The sequence below is a fragment of the Phyllobates terribilis genome, unplaced genomic scaffold (assembly GCF_046119375.1).
Source record: "Phyllobates terribilis strain yellow unplaced genomic scaffold, ASM4611937v1 Scaffold_2__4_contigs__length_985480577, whole genome shotgun sequence".
Taxonomy (NCBI): domain Eukaryota; kingdom Metazoa; phylum Chordata; class Amphibia; order Anura; family Dendrobatidae; genus Phyllobates; species Phyllobates terribilis.
The window spans coordinates 854,447,263-854,474,751 of NW_027362762.1; the positions used below are offsets into that span (position 1 = coordinate 854,447,263).

A 27,489-nucleotide genomic window follows, 5' to 3' on the forward strand; every position below is an offset into this window, starting at 1 on the left:
GAATGGGCGTGACTAAGTATGGTTTAATTTAGAACAATAAAGAATTGTGTCTTTATTTCAATTAAAGGACTTTTTTCTGGGTGTTTGTGTTTTTTTTAAATACTTTACTAGAAATTCATGGTGGTCATGTCTAATATTGGCGTGACCCCATGAATTTCGGGCTTAGGGCCAGCTGATAATGCCAAGCTGGCCTTAACCCCTTTATTACCCAGTGAGCCACCGCACCAGGGCCCTGGATGAGTTGGGTACAGCGCCAGAAGATGGCGCTTCTATGAACGCGCCATTTTCCGGGGCGGCTGCGGACTGCAATTTGCAGCGGGTGGGGCCCAGAAAGCTTGGGCCTCCCTGCGCTGCGGATTCCAGCCCCCAGCTGCCTTGTTGTACCTGGCTGGACACAAAAATAGGGCGAAGCCCCACGTATTTTTTTTTTTAATTATTTCATGAAATTCATGGAATAATTAAGAAAAAAAGGGCTTCCCTATATTGTTGTGTCCGGCTAGGTACAAATAGGCAGCTGGTGGTTGGGGGCAGCCCGTTCCTGCCTGCTGTACCTGACTGGACACAAATATAGGGCGAAGCCCCACATAATTTTTTTTAATTATTTCATGAATTTCCTGAAATAATTTAAAAAAAATTGACGTGGGGCTTTGCACTATATTTGGGTCCAGCCAGGTACAGCAGGCAGGAATGGGCTGCCCCCAACCACCAGCTGCCTATTTGTACCTGGTTGGACACAACAATATAGGGAAGCCCTTTTTTTCTTAATTATTTCATGAATTTCATGAAATAATTAAAAAAAAAAAAAAAAAAACGTGGAGCTTCTCCCTATTTTTGTGTCCAGCCAGGTACAACTAGGCAGCTGGGGGATGGAATCTGCAGCGCAGGGAGGCCCAAGCTTTCTGCCCCCCACTGAAAATTGCAGTCCGCAGCCGCCCCGGAAAATGGCGCGTTCATAGAAGCTGGATGCTGTACCTGGCTGGCATACAAAAATATGGCGAAGCCCACGTCAAAAGTTTTGGGAAAAATTAATTAAAAAATAAATAATAATTTAGGGACTGCATCTTTATTAACTCCTCAAATGTCATTTAGTGTTAAAATAATGGATTTATTTAAAAAAAAAATGGCGTGGGATCCCCCATAATTTTAGTCTCTAGCGGAGGTTAAGCAGACGGCTGGGGCAGATGTTTGAAGCCTGGGAAGGGGGTAAAACCCACGGAGCTTCCCAGGCTACTAATATCAGCCCCCAGCTGAATACCTAGCCTTTACTAGCTATTAAAATGGGGGACCCCCCCCAAAAAAATGACGTGGGGTCCCCCCTATTTTAATAGCTAGCAAAGGCTAGGCAGACAGCTGGGGGCTGATATTAATAGCCCAGGAAGGGTGCCATGAATATTGGCCCCCTCCCAGGCTAGAAACACCAGTCGTCAGCCGCCCCAGAAATGGCGCATCCATAGGATGCGCCAACTCTGGCACTTAGCCTCGCTCTTCCACGCTGCCCTGGTGCGGTGGCAGGGGGTAATAGTGGTGGGGTTCATGTCAGCGCCAGCTGCCATGAAGCCCAGGTTAGTAATGATGGGCGTCTATAAGACACCACCATTACTAACCTACAAAGTGTTAAAAAGAAAAAACACACTACACCCAGAAAAAAATAATTTATTTGAAATAAAACACACAATTTTATTTAATTCTTAGTTTACTAAAAATAATAGTTACCTGTCCACGTTCCTGCGCTGATCTCCCATGCACAGCTGTCACATCTGGAGATGGTGACAGCTGTGCATGGCTGCTGTAAGCTCACGCTGCCGGGAACACGTCCGCTCCCGGCAGCGGGAGCCACTGACTGAGGTCACCTGAGTGCATTCAGGCAGCGCAGCTCCGGAGACCTCCTTTACGGCACTGCTGTACCGTGGGAATTTCTCACGATACAGCAGGGCCGTAAAGGAGCTAACCGGAGCAGCGCTGCCTGAACTCCGGTGAACCCTTACGGCCCCATCATTCTAGCGGCGGCAGCGGTTCAGAGCGGTCACATTCTATGTGGCTGCTCTGAACTGGAGATCTTCGTGGGACACTCGTGGACTGCTACGGAGGGGTAAGGATAAGGTTGTGGTTTATTATTTTATATTTTATTACAGGAGATCGATGGCTTCGGGGAATTAGGTGTCTTGGTGAGTATAGGTGTAGTTTTTTATTTTTTACTTTATTTTAGGTGGCGATCGGCGGGGACAGGTAATGTATGAACTAATTTCTTTTAGGTAACCACTGGCCACCAATGACATGTATTTAACATTTATTGGGGACACAGTAGGGCAATTTAAATAGCAGGATCAGTCTGATGGGAACTACTGCTCCCATCGAGCTGATCCTGCTGGCAGGAGTGGACGGGGGACAGACATAGGCCGATGGGAGTAGTAGTGTCACATCGGCCTATGTCTGCCTGCACGCACACACCCGCACACACACCGCACACACCCGCACAGACACCGCACACACCCGCACACATCGCACAGACACCGCGCACAGACACCGCGCACACACACCCCGCACACACACTAATCATGACGGGTCTGGGAGGTGAGGCTGACCTGTGCGGCCGTGGGAAAGTTCATGTGAGTTCATGCAGTCAAGCATGAACTCACATGAACCCTCTGAGGGCACCGCGGCTAATTCAAATGAACAGCTGATCGGCATCACCTGATACCTCAGCTGTTCATTTGAAATAACCGGCGGGAAAGCGCAGCACAGAAGGGGAAAGCCGGCGGTGAAGTCTTTTCACTGCCGGCTTCCCCGCCCGGGTCCTTCGCTCCCCGCTCCTTGGAGCTGCGCTCCCCGCCCGGTCCTAACTTACGATCGGGATGGGAGGTGGCCAGGGGAGCGGAGGATCGGGGTGGGAGGCTGCGGGGAAGCAGTATGGGGCTGTGTGATTGTTTAAAAGCCGGCGGCTTTATACCGCCCGCCGGCTTTTAAACAATCAGGAGAATTCTCCCCCGCTGGGATGGCATTCTGATGACAGGCTGGATCGCGCTGCCATCCAACTTGTCATCCTTCACAGACACTGCAGAGCGCAGGCATTATGGGAACTTCCGATTCCGGTATCCGATATTGTAAAAGTATCGGAATTAAGTATCGGAATTCCGATACCGCGAATATCGGCCGATACCCGATATTACAGTATCGGAATGCTCAACACTAGTGACCGCCCTTTGTTTTCAAAATAGAATCAAAGCATCAATTCTTTTGGATACACTTGCTCACAGTTTTTGAGCGCTTCTTCAAAAGAACATGAACAGCAACTTTAAATCATCAGTCTGTTTCTAAATTTTTGCCTGGGGAGACCTTGCTGATGCAGTATAACTGCCTTATGTCTTGTTGAGGTGCTCAGTCTTCCCATAGTGTATGTCCTGTGGCATGAAATGGTCTTCCACTGACTCAACTTTTTAGCAAAGTTTGGCTGTTCCTGACCCAGTTTTAAGTCTCCTGCACAGAATTTTCTGTTTCAGTTAATTACAGGTTCAACCTACCCATTTATTTAATTCACTTATTCACCATTAATTCCACAGTGATTTTTCAGACAACAGTATCCTATAAAAATAATGATCATTATCACCTATTTGGTATAATTGGCTACGCATACACATGACTATAATCCTACAAGATCCCCTGACTTTGTGCAAGTGTACCTAGAAGAATTGATACGATTTTAAAACCAAAGAGCGATCACAGCAGATATTGATTTGAATTTCTCTTTTGTTCATTCACTTTACATTTTGTTCATTGATAAAAATAAACCATTAACACTTCTATTTTTGAAAATATTCTTACTTTGCAGCATTTTTTTCCATACCTGCTTACATATTATACACACATATACAGAACATATGTATCATATACACAAATACACACATATACTATTGTGCTTGATGGTTTGTGTACCCTTCAGAATTTTCCAGTTGCTTACATTTGACCTAAAACTACATCAGATTTACAAACAAGTCCTAAAAGTAGATCAAAAGCAACAAAATCAACCAAACTAGTCAAAAATAAAAGCCTTTGTCATTTTTTTATTGAGGAAAAATGATCCAATATCACCTGTGAGTGGCAAAAGTATGTGAATCTTTAGGATAAGTAGATAATTTGAAGTTTACACTAGAATTTGGTGTATTCAAGCACATGCGGTATAGTACAGAACATTTTCACTTACTACTTGAAGTTTAATCTGAATACACAGCGACTTCTTCTTCACAGCTGCCACGCCAGTCGTAAATGTCTTTCGCATGCTGGTTGCTCTGCGGAGGGCCAGCTGGGACCCCCCCTCCAGGCCAGCTACTGAGCCCGATAAGACCGTCGCTGTGCCCGTTCTGCCAGCAAATAAGCTGCTAATTATTTTCCTGCGGGCGAGTAAGAACATGATTTAAAACTATACAAGTGTTTCAAAAACAAATTTTATTTATTTTCATAAAAAAGTTCACTAAAACACGGATGAAACATAGTAAATTATATCAAGATGAAAGTAACCGCACTACACATTCACTGGCTATCTACTGGCAACTTTTCTTTGCACATAATTTTATAAAACGAATTAATCATATTTTACCCCTTCTGACACCTGTACAGATCAATCAAGCCCTGGATTTTATATGGAGGCATACACAAGCTTTTTAATTTTATCTTAGTCTCATGGCATCTATGATTTTCATATGCGTGTGCATGCACCTTTATCAGGAGCTTTTATGATATCCCATAGGCATTAATAGGGAGTTGGTCCCACTCTTCTGGGAAGGCTTTCTATAAGATTTTGGAGGGGGTCTATGGGAATTTGTTTCCATTTATTCAGAAAAAGCATTTATGAGGTCAAATACTAATGTTGGATGAAACAACCTGGCTCGCAATCGCTGTTCTAGTTCACCCCAAAAATGCGATGAGGTTATGGATCAGGGCTCTGAGCGGGATAATCAAATCCTTCCACCTAAAACTTTTCCCCTTTATGGACCTTGCTTTGAGCACTGGGGCACATTTATGCAGGAATAGAAAAGGATCTTCCCCAATCGGTTCCCACAAAGTTGGATGTAAACAATTGTCCAAAATGTCTTGGTATTCTGATGCATTAAGATTTCCCTTTACTAGAAATAAAGAGCTAGGTCATCGCCTGAAAAATAACTATTAGCATTATCCCTCCTCTACCAAAGATTACAGTTGGCACAATGCAGTCAGGCAGGTGACGTTCTCCTGGCACTGTCCAAACCCACACTCATCCATCAGATGCCAGATAGAGAAGAGAGATTTGTCACTCCACAGAACATATTTTCTACTGCTTCGGTGGCTGCTTTACACCACTCTATCCAGCACTTCGCATTGTGCTTGGTGGTGTAAGGCTTGCATGGAGCTGCTCGGCCATGGAAAAACAGATTTTGGTTTTGAGGGTTTTTTTTGACAGAAGGTTTGGAGCTCTGTACGAGCATTAACTATGAAGTCTGTCACTCTGCAGCTGAGTTGCAGCGGTTCAAAAACACTTACGCCTTTCAATAATACCACTCAGTTAATTGTGAAATTCCATCCCTCCTAAATATTACACAAACTGACTTGCTGCAACAGTGGCTTCTATTATAGTTAAAGGGCCACTACTCGGAAAACGCCTTCTAAATCTCTATAGTTTCCCCCCCAGTAAAATAAAAACACACTCCATGTCAGCACTGGCTCTTCCAGGGCTCACATGACATTATGTCAAGGGATCCCTGATGCCTATCAGCGCTGGTTTAATTCTCCTCTCCTTTGGACAAATCAAGACATCCAGAGGAAGTGGGAGTGCATCTAAAGCTCAGACTTCCAAATGCACAACAACCAAATGTTTCCAAATGTCAATTACATCTATAGGAAAGGAGAGTGAAGCCAGTGCTGATTGACTGCAGGGATCGCATGACATAATGATCTGTGATGCACAGAAGAGCCGCTGGTGCTAGAATTTTATCAACTTTTTGGATTTACTACCTTCTGATGTCCAGGAGCTTATGTGCCCTGGATAATGAGATCATTACGCCAGACTCTCTAATTAATAGGGATGCACGGTGGCTCAGTAGTGATCACTGTAACATGTATTCTGGGTTAAAATCCCACCAAGGACAAAATCTGCATGGAGTTTGCATGTTCTCCCTGTGTTTGCATGGGTTTCCTCCCACACTCCAAAGATATACTGATGGGAAATTTAGATTGTGAGCCCCAAAGGGGACAGTATTTCACAAAAATAAGTGTAGGTTGTGATTTCTTAATCCCTCACAAAAAAGTCTTAGAATGGTCTTACTTCTGGGAATCTTGCAGCAAACTAGCAGCATTCTGCGAGGCTGGATTTTGTTTGACATAGTTTAACCATCCGGTAGCGTCATATTCCACCCAGTTCGTGCCATAGGAGTGCCCCAGCAAGAAGTGATGTTCTTTATTGCTTCGGAGTAAAGGTTTTTTACCTGTGCGTGAATAAAAGTATAAATCACAACATAAGAAGCAAATAGCACAAGTCGTTTCACAACTTAATGAAAATGAATCTAAGATCTCCACATGTTGGGATCTTCCAGATAAAACGTTACCTGGACACAAAAATTCATTTTTCAGATTCTTACCTTAAATTGCACTTTATCCCATACTAAACCCATTATTAGACCTGACAAATCACCATAATCGCCCACTGTCCTCATAACAAATATCCATAGACTTGCTTAAGAATGACGACCTTTGCTGCATGGTGGACATCTGATATCTTTTGTAGGGTGCTATACAAAGGTTTTACTTTTATCTTTAGAGACACTTTGGGAAAACTATCATTATAGATCAATTGCTCCAGTGCTGACATACAGAAGAAAAGGGGAAACGCTCTCCTTCTGTCACACGAGGCCAATTACTCTAAAAAATGCTGCATGCCCTCTGCCAGTGCCAAAGTGATTGACAGATAATCATATGAATGCTTTTCTAGGTGGAAAAGTATAGAAATGATAGAAGCCTATATGCCAACTTGTATGATTTAGGGATTCTCCAAATATCATATGTAAAATATTACCTAATGGAATAGGGGATTGTCCACATCAAGGGATTTTTTTCACTTAAATTAAAAGTATTTGGGGCTAAAAAAAACATTTTTACAATTTGGATCTATTAAAACTTTTGCATCGTTTGGCTTTTACAGACTTTGTTTCTCTGTTCTCTGCACATTCAACTTTGATGTGGTCATATATCAACTGAGAGGCGCTAAAAAGAACAAAGAAAAATACTAGTAAAAGAATAAAAAACTTACCAATTGGACAGGCAAAATGAGCTCACTGATGGGAGTCTCATTTAACCCATTCTGCAGCCGGCAAGAGAGAGTGTAACACAGAGGCTAAAGCGAGTAAACTGTACATATGTTTCAATGAAACCCAACTGCAAAAATTATTTTTAGGCAAAAATACATGCAATCAAGAGAAGAAGAAAAAGCATGTCCCCAAAAATGGCCAACCCTTTTAAATTAGAATTTCTCAAGATTCAGTAAAAGATATGGCCCATCTGTCATAAGGCAATAAATGCTAAGGGTCTCATCATAGTTTGTAGGAGTGCTTCTGAAACAGAGAGGCAGACCTTTTAGGTTCTCACAATTTTGGGCGATTCATTGGGGGTGATGCAGTTTTGATTGTGATCACATTTCGGTGGCGGCAACATAATTAGGTGTGACCACAGAATAGATGCCCCCAATTCTGCTCCATGAGCAGGTATATGGAGAGGTGGCTATGCATTTGGTTGGGCGACTCAAGTTCTCGGGAAAGGTGCAGGTCAGAGTGGTGGACATGCCATAAATGTTTAAGAGAATATTCTTTGAATTACATGTTTTGTAATGGCGTTCTAATGTGGTTATATTAGGTCTTGTATGAATACCCCGGACATCTGAAGACCACACATTCATTATTCATGTAGTAATGAGCAAGGCTGCGGACTGCATTGAGTATTGCCTATAATAGGTCAACCCTCTAGCCTTGGAAAAATGTAGGGTCATCAGGAGTAGAAGATGAATGTAGTCGGCTAGTTTAGAAAAGCCACTTTCACAATCCTATTGTGGAATTTGAAGTTTAATGGGTTTTCCATTTTCAGGAAAGTGGACTTAAAATGTAAAATACCAAAAAGGAAAAACACAAATCAGTACTCTCGATACCTCGAGTCCAGCGATGTCTGTCCACCGCTGTCATGGTCTCAGGGTTATGGCTGCAGAAGTGACGTCACGTTGACATACCATCTGCCTTGGCGCAGCCGCTAAGCTCAGCGATTAGCTACAGCAGTAATGCACACATTGAGAGCAGAGCAGTGACTGGATCCAGGAAGATTTTTGGTATTTTAGTTATTTTACAGTTGCAGGGTCCTCATTACTGAAACTGGACAACCTCTTTAAAGGGGTATTCCCATCGCCAAGATCATATCCCAATATGTAGTAGTTATAATAATAATAATATTAATAAATACTTCTAATTAGAAATGTAGTTTAGTTCTTCTGATTCGCTACGTCGCGTACCCCATGTGCAGGGCATTGCAGTAGCTTAGGTATCCATAGTTACGACCACTAACAGCTAACTGTCACTACATGTGTTGTCATAACCATGAATACCTAAGCTACTGCAAAGACCTGCACATGGGGTAAGTGACATAGCTAATCAGAAGAACTATAGCACATTTCCAACTGGAGGTACTTGCTAACATTATTATTACTACTACTACTACACCTACTACATTTTGGGATAGGAACTTGGAGATGGTAATACCCCTTTAAGGGCTGGCACCATGTATAGGATCTCCACCTACAGGTGCTTCTCATTAAATTAGAATATCATCAAAAAGTTAATTTATTTCAGTTCTTCAATACAAAAAGTGAAACTCCTATATTATGTAGAGTCATTACAAACAGAGTGATCTATTTCAAGTGTTTATTTCTGTTAATGTTGATGATTATAGCTTACGGCCAATGAAAACACAGCAGTCATTATCTCAGTAAATTAGAATAATTCACAGTATTGAAAAATGATTTTAAAATCCGAAATGTTGGCCTACTGAAATGTATGTTCAGTAAATGCACTCAGTACTTGGTCGGGGCTCCTTTTGCATCAATTACTGCATCAATGCGGCGTGGCATGGAGGGGGATCAGCCTGTGGCACTGCTGAGGTGTTATGGAAGCCCAGGTGGCCTTGATAGCAGCCTTCAGCTCGTCTGCATTGTTGGGTCTGGTGTCTCTCATCTTCCTCTTGACAATACCCCATAGATTCTCTATAGAGTTAAGGTCAGGTGAGTTTGCTGGCCAATCAAGCACAGTGATACTGTTGTGTGTAAACCAGGTATTGGTACTTTTGGCAGTGTGGACAGGGGCCAAGTCCTGCTGGAGAATGACATTTCCATCTCCAAAAAGCTTGTGGGCAGAGTGAAGCATGAAGCGCTCTAAAATTTCCTGGTAGACGGCTGCGCTGACTTTGGTCTTGATAAAACACAGTGGACCTACACCAGCAGATGACATGGCTCCCCAAACCATCACGGATTGTGGAAACTTCACACTAGACCTCAAGCAGCTTGGATTGTGGCCTCTCCACTCTTCCTCTAGACTCTGGGACCTTGATTTCCAAATTAAATGCAACCTTTACTTTCATCTGAAAACACCTTGGACCACTGAGCAACAGTCCAGGTCTTTTTCTCCTTGGCCCAGGTAAGACGCTTCTGGCGTTGTCTATTGGTTATGAGTGGCTTGACACAAGGAATGCGACACTTGTAGCCCATGTCCTGGATACGTCTGTGTGTGGTGGCTCTTGAAGCAATGACTCCAGCAGCAGTCCACTCCTTGTGAATCTCCCCCAAATTTTTGAATGGCCTTTTCTTAACAATCCTATCAAGGCTGCGGTTATCCCGGTTGCTTGTGCACCTTTTTCTACCACACTTTTTCCGTCCATTCAACTTTCCATTAATATGCTTGGATACAGCACTCTGTGAGCAGCCAGCTTCTTTAGCAATGACCTTTTGTGGCTTACCCTCCTTGTGGAATGTGGCAATGACTGCCTTCTGGACATCTGTCAAGTCAGCAGTCTTCCCCATGATTGTGGAGCCTATTGAAACAGACTAAGGGACCTTTTTAAACACTTAGGAAGCCTTTGCAGGTGTTTTTTGTTAATTATTCTAAATTTAATGAGATAATGACTTTTGTGTTTTCATTGGCTGTAAGCCATAATCATCAACATAAACAGAAAAACACTTGAAATAGATCACTCTGTTTGTAATGATTCTATATAATATACGAGTTTCACTTTTCGTATTGAAGAACTGAAATAAATTAACTTTTTGATGATATTCTAATTTAGTGAGAAGCACCTGTATTAGCCACAATGTAAGAAGGCTAAAAAAAGCATCCATCTTTCTAGAGGACTGGACACATCCATGTATTATAGAAACAGCCCCCTGAATGCTACCTGTGTACCGCTTGTGGTAATAATGCAGAGGAACTAAACATTTGACTTTGTATTTCCTGATCATTTTAGGACCCTCCTAACAAAGGGAGATCATTCAAAGTGGATAACCTCTTCATTTGTAAAGTAGCGGAACATTTTTTAAATGTGAATCTTAACCTTGAGATTAGTATATCCCACCAAAAGAAGCTTCACGGCAGTTTCCTAGTAGCATGAGAACATTTTGCTTTGTACGCAGCACAAAATTATAGTAGATTGAAAATAAATAAAAATGGTAGAATAATATTGTTATAAGAAAAAAAAAATAATAAAGAACAATTTTATTACCAGTTTCTTCTCCTTCCTGAGGTCCATAATAAGTAAAAAGTCGTTCCAAAAGGGTGTTCTCGTTGCCACCAGGTTGCAATGCTTCTTCTTCTAGCAACCACAGAAGACCTCTGGCCTCATCAGTCCTAGCAAGGGTCCTTACCTGCGATTAAAACCAAAGTTCAATATCCAAGAAACAATTCTTCCTTCTCCTCCTGTCAAACAATAGTTTGCGATTTATTTTTCATGTGCAAAGGAGTGTGAGCACAAGGAATAAGAGCGGCTAACAAACCCCCATTAATCAGAGTAACAAACTGCTCCGTCCCCTCTTATCCACAATCTCATTTCTCCACTCCTCCAGGCGGCTTTGCTTCTAATTACCAGCCTGATTTTCTTGATGAAATGGCAATAAAGAAAAGGGGATAAAAAAAAAAAAAACAACAAGGCCGACGAGTCAGCAGGGGTAATTCTCGGCCCTATTTTAAAAAGACACTTGAAGAGAGGAATCAATACTTAATGCTCAAGACAGTAAAACACATCATTTTGTAGTAAAACGTTTTAGTCTGGTTTCTTGGCTCTTTTGAAAATTCAGTCAGGGTGAGACTACAAGGTAAAATTACAGCCTTCATTGCTGGGCAAGATAAAGATCCACCACGCAGACATTGTCCTACACCTCCTTCACATTCACCAATTACTGCTCGTAAACTAGAAGGCTTTTTTTTTTTCTTTAATAGGTTTTTACGATCAATACAACTTTAATTGGTTTATAAATGTATTTATCGTGAAACGCAGAGATCATACCCATAGTACCATGATAGCACTCACTGGACAGAGAAAAATAATGTGAAAAAAAAAAAAAGGCATGTTTTTAAAACTACACCATATCCTTAGGGCAAGATTGCCAATACCAACCCTTTATGGCTAAGGAAATTTTATTTTTTTATTTTTTTTTTTAGAGCAACTCCAGATGTAAAATAGATTGTAGGAGGTGCGGCAAATCATTGGAAAATCCGTATTCTGTTGAAGATTGCAGGAGGCAACATCAGCTGTAAAAATCTGTGGCAAGAATTCTGCATGGCTTTGTCACATGTTGATGGACGGCGGCAACATTATAGCCGATTCATGGTGTGATTGACACCAAGTGGGCTCCATTTGTCTTAAAGTACCGGGTTCAATCCAAGTAAAAGTAAAAAGAAGATTACTCAACCATGCCATATTTCAGTTGACAATAAGCATGGGCAGCACAGTGGCTCAGGGGTTAGTAGTCATGGGTTCAAATCCCAAGGACAACATCCTTGGTTCTCACAGTGTTTGCTCCAGTTACACCGGTTTCCTCCCACACTCAAAAAACTCTTGGACTATTGAATATAGGTGCGACAGACCAAGCCCATCTGGTGCCGTGTATTTATAATTATATCGGTACCGACCATCAACGTTCTTTATACTATACTAGGATAGAATCGTGTGCTGTAGCCAACAAGAATTGCCAAATTTTCTATGTATTTCTTGGACCACTTTTTTCCTTCTCTATTTTTACCCTCCTGCTATTTTAAGGTACTGTAGTAATTCTCTGCACAACCTGCCTAAAGACCCACAAACACATTAGACTAATGTCGACCCAACCTGCCGATATCCGGTTATTTGGCCAACAGTCTAACATGTATAAAGGAGGCCGGACAACTGATCTCGGGGAAGAAGTCAATTGAGCAAATGGGATTTCACACTGCCGATCGCATTGACTCTCGGAGACAAGACGCTGCGAGACATGTCTGGTGACAGCTTTCTCATAGAGAACACTGGAGCGCTCAGCAAAATGAGAGCCAGCCGAGACGGCCATACACGTTAAATATGTATGTTCAGCCAATGGCCATCTCCCCCAACTCCTCATTCCCAGGAACACTCTGCTAGGTTGAGCGCCCCAATGTTCTCTTTGAGAAATCCGTATCATCTGTTGGTGACTTCTCTCCCCACCAAAGAAGGATAGGGCGATTAAACTCTAAGCACCCCATCCTTATCCCCCAGCAGATTATATCAGGAAACGGTTTGCAGACAGTCATACATATTAGATGGTTGGCCGATCCCACCAAATGCAAAGGGTTAAGTTGACTTATGTCTAACGTGTATGAGGGTGTTATGCATTATAAGGCTCATGCCCATCATCATTTTAACAATTCATACCGTACGGAACCATAATATGGTAATCAAAGTGTGCCATGTGCCCATACTTTACCACGGTTTTTACTCTGAAGGCACATACAATTTTTTTTTTTTTAACCGACCCAGAAAAAAAAAACTACGGCATTGTTCCTAAGGGTATGTGCACACTGTGCTGATTTGCTGTGGTTTTACGCTGCAGAATTTCTGCACGATTTCCGCACCTAATATGCAAATTAGGTTAACTGCGGTTTTTGGTGCGCTTTTTACATGCGGTTTTGATGCATTTTTTATGTCTTCATGTTGAAATTTGCAGTTTCAGAGAATAGGGTTTTTTAAACAAACTTTATTGATCATCATGTAGCGTTTTTGTGTGCGTTTCCGCTGCAGAAACGCTATCGAAACACACATGCAGTTTTTACGCATGCGGATTATCCTAATCTAAAGCACCATGGATTTGCTAGGGACAACGCTCTTGGATCTCATACTCCCCTACCTTTATTCCTGAGGTCTGTATTTTTTATGCACAGACTGCCCCGGTTATTTACAGGCAATAGCCTGTATGCACTGTGTGTGCACGTTACAGTATTTTGTAGGCATGTACATGACTCAAGTGGCATTAAACGTGTCAAAAAGACACCACGTTATTGTACCGTCATATAATTTATATGATTAGAAGGTGAATTTCATGGCTATGATCTACTATAACGTGATTGCTCTTTGTGGTTAAAGGATGTAACGCAGCTATATCATTCTCCTCTAAACTCACGGACGTGTCGGGAATAGCTTTAGCTCTGCATCCCATCGAGACAAACCGTCTCCTCATTAAAGTAACATCTGACAAAACTGCTCTCAGCAATTCTGTCCAGATTGTTTATGCATGGCTGCTACACAAAATCCAGAATGACTAAAGTCATATCTAAAGAAAAGAGTCCTTCTTCATCTGCCATGGCAAATGCACAGTCATGTGTTGTAGTGACCATTTCTGGGGAAAAATTAGCTCTACCTTGTAGTCACCTACAAATTATTAATTACAAAGCGAAAATAATCACTTTTTCAGAATGGAGTCCCAAGCCATGAAAGCATAAGCTTAGTATTCAAGGAATTTATCAGTTATTCCCAGTGTAAAAGCCACGATATCCATCACTTCTAAAGATCACAAAGCCAGCAGTCCATTAAGCATGGTACGTGAGATAAGGCTTTACATCAGGGGTGCACAACCTGCAGCCTGGGGGCCACATGTGAGCCATGATACTTTTCTGCTTGGCCCTCAACCATCTGCATTGTGTCTGATGACATGTATATTCCATGTCATGGAGAAGGTAAGTGGTGCATAGCACTGTAAGGACTGGTAATTATGAATGGTGTGTTGGGTCCCAGCATATGGCTGGCCCAGAATGACCTTCTATAGCACAGATGATAGGAGTAGATGAGGTGAAGAAGTGGTCATGCAGAGTGCTATTACACTCATTGTAGTTTATGGGAGAAGGGAAACAATCGACTGCTTCAGCGTCTGGCATATATAACAATGTAGAGAGTTGAATGCGTGGCTTTTCCCTTTCTACACTGTAAACCCATGAGAAGGTACCTCTACCTTCCCGATAGGTGGGAGCCCCATAAATGGAACCAGCACATATTGCATAATTTTGGCACATACCTTCAATAGGCAGTGAATGTCTCAAAAGGTAATACATTGGTAACACTGCGGCACATGGAATTAATTTGCTCTTACAATGTGGCCCATGGTCACAAAAAGGGTGTGCACCCCTGCTTTAGGTACAACGTATAGCTGTGTCCATGCTGAACTATTCAGCAACTGCATGTACTCAATCCCCTACACAGAAGGAGACCAAAGGGGGTATATGGTCTCCGCACATCTACTACAGACAGGGCTCTTTCGCCTCCAGTTTCTTAGTAGTGATGTTAGCAGTTAAGACCCCAGTGACTTGTGCGATCCAATCTCTGTAATTGGTGGAGAGGGTTTATATAGACATGGGGCCTATGTACCGGATTAGTACTATATGCACCTCGCAATGTTCTGCATAAGGTATCTGCATGCCTCAATGGAAAGTGCTCCTTCAAGATTTCAATTCATTGAATGAGAGTTTAAAAAAAAAAAAAAAAAGACAAAATTAGTCTTTTTTTTTTAATGAACATGCATCATAAATAAAAATAAAATTATTGTGCACTAGTACCTGTATTTTTTTTATTACGCTTTTGCGTAATATCTTTCACATTCCAAATCATGTAATACACTGACAAAGTGATGAAAAAATTTCTATGAGAATCATCTGATTTGTAAGTGGAAAGTTACAAAAGATGTGCATTTTCCAAGCAAAAAAAAACAAATCCAGAATAGATACTATTGGGGAAAATAAAAAATCACAAACTGGCCAAAAAAGAAAAAAAAAAAAAATACAAAAAAAACAACACCATCTGTACGTTGGCAAGAAAATGCCATGGGCAAAAAAAGCACACTAAGTGGGGAAAAACAGCAGGAAGAAATGCCGCTTGAAGTGGGTTGCGAACCCTTGGCAATAGCATTTTTGTCCCCTTCCCCCGCCTTCAAAAAAGCAGGGAAAAAAAAAAAATCAAAAAACATGAAATCACCTTAATATAGGTTTATAGCCATCTAGTCTCCAGATTCCTATAACAAGTTTAGATTTTGGTGTTTTTTTGTTTTTTTTTAAGTTTGAGTCTTTTGCTGAACTCCTCTGATGGCAGCAGCGGGACCAGATATACTATAATTTATGTATATTATATTGTCATTTATTATGCTGATAATTTCAGGGAACTTCTTAGATTCGAAGGGTCCCACAATATGAAGTAAACACGTGTATTTTGGAGTCGCCTTTTGATGAATATCCTCAGTACAAAATGTGAGCCATAAATGTCAATCAAAGCAGTGATTACTAAGGTTTAGCACTGAACATAAAATAAATGAGGCGTCACAACTTTCAACCAGAGGCCATTAAGAGGTAAAAGCAATTCATATGGGATTTTATATTCATAGGAGCCAATAATTTCCCATCTGGCTTAGGATGAATTGTTGGACAGAATGTAAAAGAGTTTCAGACAGATCTCCAAGATTTAGAGAGCACTGATGGGGGCCATTTTCGGTAGTGAATGTTAACATATTGGAATCAAACACTTATTGTTATTGTGTTTCAAGGCTGAATTCAGAAGTCTGTATCTCTGTCAAAGTGCGGACCGCGATGCATGGAACGACTGCGGGTCTCCTGACCTAAACTTCCACATAAAACTACAGTTAGCCTTAAAGAGACCTCCGATCTGCTGTAGGCTGTCATATTTATACCCCTCTGTTGCAGGTGTTAGCAGGTCCTGTTCCCGAGTTGTCATATTACATGAGATTGCAGAGAAAAACACCACCTGCAATTATGTACAATTATAGCTCAGATGGGAGAGGGTTAAATCCAAAACCAAAATTTTGAAAATTGATACTAAAAGGACAATGACAAAGAATCACTTTGCATAACTATTTTGGTGATTAAAAGGTTCTTCTTTTCTTGTATCTTCAGGAGAGCATTGCTGCTTTGCCTCCCGGCTTGCCAGAAGTGTGGAGGTGGTGAGATGATTGGCAGCTCGGATAACTACGAGTGGCATGGCTGCGCCACTCACCTGTACGGTGCACTGTTCTCCCAAACCGCTAGAAGTGCCAGCTTTGCCTCTGCAGCATCGGAGAAGCACAGGCGACTGAAGCTTCAGAGCAGAGTTTGTAAGCTCCATAGGAAAGCGCTTGTAAGCTTGTGCACCTTGCCTAGGAAAATGGCCACCTCTGATGGGTTAAAAAAAAGCAGAAAACTAAAGAAATAAAAATCCCTCTATTCTTGAGATTATTTTTAATATGCAGCAAACTGCAAAGCTGATTGCTTTTAGAAGTGCAATTTTACCCACTTAACAAGTTGAGACAGCCCTTTACACTACACCCGGAAAGCACAAAGACGATAAATAGTTGGGCGGTCTGCACTGTATACTGCAGTAATGTTCTAAAACATCAGTGCAGAGTATACAGGGGATCAGGAGAATTAATAAAGAGGCTGTCCACTACTTGTTCATTGATGACCTATCCTTAGGACAGGTCAACAATGTATGATCGGTCGGGGTGCGAAACCCGGCACCCCCGCTGATCAGCTGTTCTCTATGTCTGAACTGCTTGATTGCAGAGCTGCTACGTCCTCCGGTTGTGGCGGCAGCATGGTACTACACATCCGCCTCCTATTGATTTGAATAGGAGGTGGATGTGTAGTACCCTGTTGCGGCCACTATCAAAAGCAGCTCCGCAATGGAGTAGTTCCAGTCGGCGGGGGCCGCTAACACCACCAACAGCTGATCAGCGGGGGTAGCTGAGGTGCTGGGTGTCGGACCCCAGCTGATCAGACATTGTTGACCTATCCTTTGGATAGGTCATCAATGAAGAAGTAGTGGACAACATCTTTTAGCAAAGTATAACAACGGGAGCTACTGTGTCATAAGAGTCCTGCTATGCAGTTAGGAGGCAGAATTTCCACTATAACTAGGACTAATCTACCACAACGAAATAAAAAAGGGCCTGCTCACCTTTAGTATTAAATTAGGCTATGTTCACACTAGACGTTTTTTCATTTTTTTTCTGCAGCTAAGCCTGATCTCTTGGCAGTAAAGTTACTGTCTCCAAAAAGCAGATTTTGCTTGGTTTTTGCTTGTTTTGTTTTTTTTGCTGTGTTTTTTTTTTTCACTGTTGATTTGTCTCTTTATACTTGCTGATAAAGTTCAGTGACAAAAAAAAAATTGGCTATTCAACTTCATCAAGTTTTGGCCCAAAAAAACTCAGCAAAACCTGATACCTGCGCTTTTCCAGTGTTTTTTCAGCGTTTTTGTCACTGCCCATTACTTTCAATGGGTGAAAAATGCTGCAAAACCGAGGGAAAAAAAACAAAACACGCACAACACAAAATACTGATGACACAAAAATCAATGTGTGTGCATGAGATTTCTGTAATCTCAGACTTTGCTGGTACTGTAAAACTCAGCTGAAAATTTGAATGAAAAAAAGCAGAAAAAACCGCCTAGTGTGAACATAGCCTTATTGCACAGGTGCACACACTGTGTGGCCAACATACAAACATATACATAGACGATGCGTCAGCTCACTGTGACTAATGAATACATGAACGCCACTTTTGCTGTAAAAGGTGTTTGAGCCCTATTTTTTCGTACGTCGCCATAGGGAAAATGTAATGTTACATGGCAGCCATTTGGAAAACCGACCTTTCATGTAATACAAGAACAGCTAGAACCAGAATGTCAATTCCATCTGACAGAGGTGGGAACCCCTTCAATTAATTCCATGTCTTTTTAGGCGTTATTTTCACAAGGCTGCCTTTTTAAATATATGGCTGGAAAAAAAATTGCAATACGACTGATGATATTAAACGCCAACATTCAATTGTTGGGCATTGGTTGAATGATTGTTCCTTTCACAGACCCACCTGATAATTGTTGATTTTGTTTGAACTTGGCCATTTTGGATGACTTAAAATCATCTGATTGCCACACCTACAATCATGGCCGAAAGTGTTGCAATCCCTGAAATTATTCCAGAAAATGAAGTATTTCTCCACAAAATTATTGCAATTACACATGGTTTTGTTATACACATTTATTTTCTTTGTGTGTACTGGAATAACAAAAAAAAAAAACTGAAAAAAGGCAAATTGCACATGATTTCACACAAAACCCCCAAAGTGGGCAGGACAAAATTGTTGGCACCTTTGCAAAATTAAGGGTAAACAACTATGTTTCAAGCATGTGATGCTCATTCAAACTCACCTGTGACAAGTAAGAGGTGTGGGCAATATGAAAATCATTCCAGAAATCAGATAAAAAGGGGAGAAGTTGACTCACTCTTTTCATTATGTTTAATTCGCCTCAGTATTTGTGTGTTGCTCCAATACAGACAAAGGAAATAAGCATATGTATAACAAAACATGTTTAACAGCAATTTTCTGGGAAAAATACTTCATATTCTGGAACAATTTCAAGAGTTCCAACACTTTCCATCATGACTGTACTTGTGATCGGCTCTGACTCAAGAGAGGGGAGTCTCCAAGCAGAAAAGGGGAACATCCATTTGCGATGTACAATATGTATCAATGGCTTGCCAATGATGCAAAGCAAGCGAGGTGCCCTCCTCTACCTAAAAATAGTGCCTCCCGGGTGCATCCTTAAAACAAGAAATGTCTAGTAATGACTCCCCGGCTCTGTGACTGGCATCCTGCTCAGCAGCATGTCAGTCAAAAGACATCGTTACAGTGTGCTCCATGTGTACTGAGTGCTGACTGCTCACTGCCCCGGTAATGAACAAATGACTGGAAACAAGCAGCTGCAGGGACAATAAAACTACATTTTCTCCCTGCAGCTGCATTTCCAATTAGACCGCTCTATATGTATGAAATGGTATTTACCTGCACATTACCACTATGGCTGTAAGTAAATTCTATTTTTTTGTTGAGGTTACCTTAAAAAAATAAAAAAATATATTGGTGCCCCTCAATTGCCCCCTCTAAAAGTTTTGTCACTCCACTGTACAAAAAAAAAAAAAAAAATTATACTCTTCTAATCTGAGATACTGGGTCCACTGCTTCCCCATACACAGAGCAGGTCGGCAGAGTCCACACAATGAAGTCACGTCATTGTGCCACCTATGACAGGACACGAATGTGCTACAGGACATAGAGTGTTGGGCTAAGAAGCCAAAGCAGATCTTCGGTGCAAGTGATGCCACTACTACTTTCTTTTGCTTTTGTTTGAAGTTTTTTCACCCCAAAGAATTTTGCACTCAGGGAAAATAGCCCTGTGTCCCCCACCCCCATGCAACACCTCTGTGTGTGGTCATCCTGAAGAACGCTCCTTTAAGTCCTCCCCATTTTCTCCAATGTTACTACTGTAAACCCAATATCCCCAAAAAACTGTTGCTGCCATTTAATAAAAGACCTATGGATCATTTTATTACAGTTTACTCTTTGGGTTGTTGGAAATCGGCATTTCCTCTATAATTAAAGTGTTCTCTCTCCAAAAGGCGCATTATATATATATATATTACTACAGACCAAAACTTTGGACACACCTTCTCATTTAAAGATTTATGTCTTTTCATGAGTATGAAAATTGTACATTCACACTGAAGGCATCAAAACTATGAATTAACACATGTGGAATTATATACTTAACAAAACAGTATAAAACAACTGAAAATATGTCATATTCTAGGTTCTTCAAAGTAGCCACCTTTTGCTTTGCTGACTGCTTTGCACACTCTTGGCATTCTCTTGATGAGCTTCAAGAGGTAGTCACCAGAAATGGTTTTCACTTCACAGGTGTGCCCTGTCAGGTTTAATAAGTGGGATTTCTTGCCTTATAAATGGGGTTGGGACCATCAGTTGTGTTGTGCAGAAGTCAGGTGGATACACAGCTGATAGTCCTACTGAATAGACTGTTAGAATTTGTATTATGGCAAGAAAAAAGCAGCTAAGTAAAGAAAAAAGAGTGGCCATCATTACTTTAAGAAATGAAGGTCAGTCAGTGCGAAAAATTGGGAAAACTTTGAAAGTGTCCCCAAGTGCAGTTGCAAAAACCATCAAGTGCTACAAAGAAACTGGCTGCTTCTGAGGATAAGTTTATCCGAGTCACCAGCCTCAGAAATTGCAGGTTAACAGCAGCTCAGATTAGAGACCAGGTCAATGCCACACAGAAAAATCCGCATCATGGGCACAGCACATGCGGATTTCCATTGGGGAACATTGCTGCCCTTCTACCATGCGTTTTTCATGCGTTTCCGCAGCGTTTACGCAACTGCAAAAACGCCGCGGAAACGCATGAAAAACGCATCGTGTGAACTCAGCCTTTTGTCCAATGCATAAAAAACGCAAGGCAATTCCGCATGTGGAAAACGCGTGATAAACGCGCGAAAAATGCGCGATAAACGCGTGCGGAATTCCGCATGCGTTTTTCCGGGAGAGGACTTGCATTTATGCAGCAGAAATTTTCTGCTTCATAAATGCAACGTGGGCACATAGCCAAATCTTTGATCTTGAAATGACCCAGCACAATCAGCAAGGATGTCGTGTCGGCAATCTACAGGAAACCGCCGCATCTTCCAGCGCTGTTCAGTGCAGGTCACGGATATTCTTCTGAGCAATGAAAAAATAAAGTGTTTCCCCTTGAAGGGAAATGCCATATTTGGAAGCTTTCCTAACACTCTCCTCTCATTAGAAGATTTATCTGCAGGCTGCCTGAGAATGAAAGAAGTTTACCTGACCCAGCTAATCTCCCCAGAGAACCAGCATTTCGCAGAGCTTGTCTTCCGGTGTCCTTGCGAAGGAGCATTTAAAACAAACTCTCTCCTTCCATCGCTATTGTTTTTTGCTTTAACAAGGGTTAAAACGCCTCTTTATTTAGAGGCCTGATGGAATAAATACCATATAAATTAAATATAAGGAGGAGATGAATCATTTATTAAGCCACAACAGGCTCTCCTGGGTGAAAATGCTTTACTGCTCCCTGCCTCTACCTTGGCTGCAGAACCTGCCAGATCTGAGCATATGGGTATTTATGAACTGCTTTGAAATGCGGCTTCTTAAGAGCTTCAGCCACAGACATTTATTGTCAACGTTTTTATGAGTCATGCGGCTGCTGTCACATTCTATTAAACTTTGCAAGTATTTCTGTTACTTTTCCTATTAATGTGGATCTTAAGTTAAGCAAAGCAGTCAAAGGAAGGAAGAAATAAAAAGAGAAAAAAAAATCATTCTCTAGAGCATCTCTCGAAGTCAGAAAAACCCACTCACTGCCACTTTATGCCTAATAAATTTAAAAGCCGCGTTTGATTGGATCAAAAAGCATTTGACGGGATAATGCTTAGAAAGTGGCAGAAGTGTATATTACTCCGCTCTCTGATTGTCATCAACTATACAGATGAGAGTATATCTGCTATTTATAATGATGCACAGAAATCTTAAAGGAATATGGAAATGTAGGCATATAACCGAGGTTTGTTAAAAAGAAAAAAAGAATATATATACATTTATCTTACTTTTCAGCTGCAAAATGAGGACCTCTACAGTTTAATGCTGTAAAAGTTTTATATTGTACGAATAGGTTCCTCTTTTTTGTTTTCTTTTACATGCAAAGGCTGAAAATCTGCCCCAATCACGTCCCCCTGATGGGTGGACCTGTAGATTTTGCGGTCAGTCGGATTCGGCCGAACTTTTTACAAAAAAAAAAAAAATTAGGTTTGGCTCGGGTATCAGAACAGTACCCAAACTCGAACACCATTGAAATGATTGGGGCCAAACATCCGATGTTTCCTCACGTTGTCATGTGTATAAATAATTTAAAAAACGGTGTGGTGAACCCTATTTTTTTTGATAACATGCCAAGATAAAGCCGACAGCTGAGGGCTGCACGTCTTTTTTTTATTATTTATTTTATCTTTTTTACACCGTGTCTGGCATGGCTGTGATTGGGCAAGACGTGACCACACCGGAAAAGCTTGTCGATTGGCTGCGCTGCAGCCTTTCAACAAGATTTGTCCAGGCTGCCGAATTCAAACAGTAGCACTGACTTCCGGGAGAAGTCTGTGTTCAGGGTCTGTGCACGGACCCCGAACTTTACCATTCATGTTCACCCATCCCTAACCCCAACAGGTAGTTAAGGGAATATGTCAGCAGGTTTTTGTTATGTAATCTGACAGCAGCACGGTGTAGGGGCAAAGACCCCAATTCCAGCGACATGTCGCTTAGTTTACTGGGTGCAGCAGTTGTGATAAAATTACAGTTTTCTCTGCTCCAGATCTAGCAGAACTCAGAATGCTGAGCCCTGTATAACGCCACCCACATCACTGATTGGCCGCTTTCTGTGTACATTGTATATTGACAGAAAGCTACAAAGCAGTGGTGGGGCATGGGTGGACCAGGAAACACCTAGTGCTTTAGTGATAATCTCCTGCTGATAAAACACTTTGTATTGAAACAAAAACACAAAGCCAAGTGACATCGCCGGAATCGGAATCCTACAACATGGTGCTCTCAGATTACATAGTAAAAAAACAGATTTTCTTTAACACAGTCAACAGCTGACAGCATGTACAGTTCTCGAAAATAGTAAGGATATTACCTAGTACTTACTAGGTTATAAAGGAAGAAATTGTATGATCTCTCTGACCCACACAATTGACAAGAATAACAGACCTAAAACCCCACATTACATAAAATGGGAAGACAAACAATCTTTTGTCAGTCAGATAAATAGACTTTCGTTGATGGTAAATACACCTTCTTAAACCAAATTGGCTGTCTTGGAATTTTGGAAAAATATTTAGATTTGAGAGTCCTCAGTGGTTGATACCTTTTAATGGCTAACTGAAAAGATGGTAACAAATTGCAAGCTGTCGAGACTACTCAGGTCTCTTCATCAGGCATAGTATGCCTGATGAAGAGACCCGAGTAGTCTTGAAAGCTTGCAATTTGTTACCATCTTTTCAGTTAGCCATTAAAAGGTATCAACCACTGAGGACTCTCAAATCTAAATATTTTTCTATCTACTGGCTAACATGGTACAAGAATATATATTTTCCCTATATTGGAATTTTGGAATATTTTCAGCCGATGGTGTGGCAAGTGCTCATCATTGGCGGAAAAAAAAAAAAATACAACACGAGTGATGATTTCAAACATCAGAAAACGTTCATTGGTTGGGAATCGGTTGCAATGAATCGTTTATTTTGGCCATACTTGGAAATTTTGGATTTTCTGCTGAGTTTTACAGTGCCAGCAAAGTTCATGACATTTTAAGACAACTCATGTACATGCAGCAAAAACTATCTGCTGCGTAAATTGACAAAAGCCACAGGTTTAAAAACCACAGTAAGTCATCTGTTGCTGCAGATATAGGTGAAATATGTAACTTCCCTGGGCATCTTTTGCAATATCTGTAGTGGTAAAAGTAGTGCGGTTATCAATAGGAGACCACTGCTGTTACAAATCTGCAGCAAATACATTCCATGGGAAGTAGCAGTGAGTTCTCTCCTTGGAGCATGTGCTGTCCTCTCCTTCACAGAGGAAGAGGACTAGAACTCCAGCGCCACCTAATGGAAGTAGCAATTCTAAAAGTCAATATTGACCCTTTAACGAGCCTTGCCACATGACTTAGGATAAAAGCCAAACCAGAATCACAATGTGCAGACATAGTATTTCAGGGTGCTGCCCCTCCTCAGTGCAAAGCGTGCGATCTGGTTTGGTTGGATGAGAGGCGCCTGGCTGAAATCCACTCAAGTTCTATTTCTCTTCCTCTCTGAAGAGGCAATTTGCATAATTAATTTCCCAGTGGCGCATTGCAAGGCTTAAAAGTCTCCTAGCATTGGCATGCCAGGCTTGGCATGTAACTCTCCACAAGAAGAAACATTAGCAAAACAAGAGGATTATTGAATGCCCTATAGTAGCTTTGAGTTTACATCAGCAAGGCAGTTTAGAACAGGTGACTACTGAGTGCATGCACATCACTGAGCGCATATCCGCGCACTTCTTGAGCTGCAACAGATAAAGGGTGATTTTAAAGAAAACGGATGCTGGAAAAGAAAAATAAGTGCCCCAACCTTGAGGAGTGTATCACTACTCTATATTGTCCTCTGCATGGGAAGCATAAACCTGCACCTAAAAGACAATATTTGGCAGCCACTACAATAGATCTAGTAAGTATTCCAGCGTTGGGTCTCTGCCATGCAACTGGTTATCAGGGTTTTAAGATTTCAAAGTGGTTTGTTCCATAGACTAGCACAGGTATACATTAATAAATGGAGTTGGTACTCGTCTTCCCCTGCACCAACGCCAGCTGTCTGTCACTGCTCTGGTGATTGTCTATAGGCTGCAGCTGTGACGTCACGACTACAGCACGCATCACCTCTGCAGCCAATCATTTTGAAAGCAGAAACCCCCTTAATAATCTATCAAGCAAGGTATGTGAAAGACTAAGTGCAACACAAAGGGAAGGAGGAAAGGGAGCCCAGACTCTAGGGAAAGGGGGGAGTGGAGACCTCCTAGGCTGATCCGATATTACCCTGTCTCCACTAACGTCCCTGTATTGGTTCCTCACTAATCGCCGCATGCAAACCTAAACCCTGTATTTCCCTAGCGCTTGGCCCTGGATAGGGAAGGGGGGATAAGCCCTAGTCGATCCCCACTGACAACTAAAGACAACAAGGAAGACAAACATGGGGGAAAGTAGCTTAGCTTTAGCCGACTTCAGGTAGATAACTCAAAGCGTCCTCCTAGCACCACAGAGTAAGATAGCAGTTGAGAGCTCCAAGCATTCACAAGGAAACGTGAATATCACCGGCACCTTCCTGCTGTAAAGTGAAACTATTTAAACACCCAGGCTAGGGTGTCAATTAGCAGGAAGGAGGTAGCTGCTGGGTCCTAGAGTGAAACAGCTAAGAAGGTGTCTGTAATGCAAAACAAATATCTTATGCAACCAACTGCTGGGCGACTGTCACATCTGACACACCCGTGACATAATCTATATATCCATGTTAGTCATACACCAACCAGTTATAAAAACTTCTTTCTGGCACAGACAATAAAAAGCCACTTACCTTCTGTACCGACTCCTATTCCAAAACACTTGTATGAAACACAAACCGTGCAATGACTTTTCTTCTGACACTAACATTTATTACAGGACAATGATGTATATTAAACATTGTGCAGATGATGAAACTAATGATGTCTCTGACATTGCCTTATGACTTACGGCATCCCTTGCCTTGCTTACCAGAGTTTGATGTGAAGCTTGGTCTACAGCAGCTACTGAGCCAGATGTACTGGACTCAATTTCATCTAAAGCAAGCTCTATATTTTCCTAGAGGGGACAGATGAATGATTAGTATACATAAGGCTAAGATTGAAGTTATGACATCATTAGAGATCAGTCAGCTAATTAGAGGCTATAATTACAGTAGGGTGCATTGGGTATCGCTGCGCTCCTATACGTGATATAAAGCCTCACACATCAATTGTAAAATGTCAGATTCAAAGAGGATCCAATCTGACAACGCTCCCAAGGAAATTAACAATTTGTATATAATATGTGATCCTGATGACACATGCAAAAGGACTAAGAGGAGTAATAATAATAATGGTAATAATAATAAATAATATTCTAATAAAATGATTAATAATAATATTATTATATAATAAAATGAATAATAATAATAGCAATACAGCAAGCCAATATCCAACTTGCTATAAGCAAAAACATTAAGGTGATGCTTCTGAATAATGCATCGGCAGAGCCGCCGAGTCAATCTAGGCGTAATACGGGGGCAATTATATCAAGAGAGTTTGGAAGCGAGTTAATAACTTCAAACAGGTAGCTGCAGGAACCCCTTGCACCAGATCACTCAACCAATTAGGTTTAATTTAAGGTTCAGCTATTGCAGTACATCTATCAGACAGAATAAGAAATGAGGACTACATAAGATCAGCATTAATGGCTAAACTAATGAGAAATCATTGAAAGTGAAATGCAAGAGAAAATAAAACTAGAAATATGAGGAAGGAGGAACTGGATATTATGCACTTTATACAAGGGAACTACCGTTAAAATGCTAAACACTAGTTGTAGGAGACTGAAAAAAAAAACCATGGCTGTCCAAAAACATTGCCACTGTGATCCATAGCCTGTATGTAGTTATGAAGCGCAGAAACATCCCAAATATATCAGTGACAGTGTTTTCTAGAAGATCCAGGCATATTTTTTTTCAATCTCATACAATCATTTAATGAATGCTACTGGTCAAAGCATAAAGAAAAGCTTCACTCAAATCTCTCATCGGTTTACAATATTAAAAGGGGGTTTCTCAAAATTACAAGTCATCCATAGGATATCTCAGCGATTCCAAGATCAAGGCTTGGCAGACCTGTATTAAATGGAGCAGCGCCAACATCGAGAGTGAAAAAGAGGAGTATAAGGCTTTCAATTTTATAAGGGCTACTACAGCATTTAAGAAGGGATTGTTCAAGTAGTGGACAACCTTTTTAAAAAGGGAATCTGTCAGGAGGATCAACCCTCCTAATCCGTCTATATGGGCATACACGTCATAGGAAGCAGAATAAAAGTGATACCTTGATATCTGCGATCCGATGTCTTATTCCAGAGATATCCATATTTTCTTATATTTAGATTGGTTGCTCAGGACTATGGGCCGGACACTGATCTGCATGAGAATCTGCCTCCAGATATTAAATTATATGAAAAGAGTTCTTACCACTGTGAAACGAGTAACTAACACAGAATAGTAGAACTGAACTTTGCCTCCTCACAAACATTTGCTGCAGCTCTCACAGCTCTGCTGTATTGCAAAACTGTCTGCCTGTGAGATGGAAGTTGAGAGGAACCTGTAGATGTGTCAGGTATAATCACACACAGCTCTGCAGTGAGATCAGGAGAGCAGAGAGCATTCCTTACATATCACACTTCTTTTATTAAAGATAATCTCTGTCGTAAGATTCTCAGGGAGATCTATGTCCGGCC

At 41.3% G+C, this 27,489-nt stretch overlaps 1 protein-coding gene across 19 annotated transcripts in view; it reads right to left on the reverse strand.

Moving 5' to 3' along the window:
- The window catches only part of MYO18A (myosin XVIIIA), a 386,801-nt gene that overhangs the window by 160,948 nt on the left and 198,364 nt on the right, over positions 1 to 27,489 (reverse strand). For all 19 annotated transcript variants that reach the window (XM_073667936.1, XM_073667934.1, XM_073667935.1 and 16 more), the window contains 4 exons: positions 25,729 to 25,815; positions 10,771 to 10,912; positions 6,293 to 6,452; positions 4,199 to 4,385 (listed from right to left, as the gene is read on the reverse strand). In XM_073667936.1, coding sequence (XP_073524037.1) covers positions 4,199 to 4,385; positions 6,293 to 6,452; positions 10,771 to 10,912; positions 25,729 to 25,815 — 576 coding nt within the window. The remainder of the gene's footprint in view (positions 1 to 4,198; positions 4,386 to 6,292; positions 6,453 to 10,770; positions 10,913 to 25,728; positions 25,816 to 27,489) is intronic.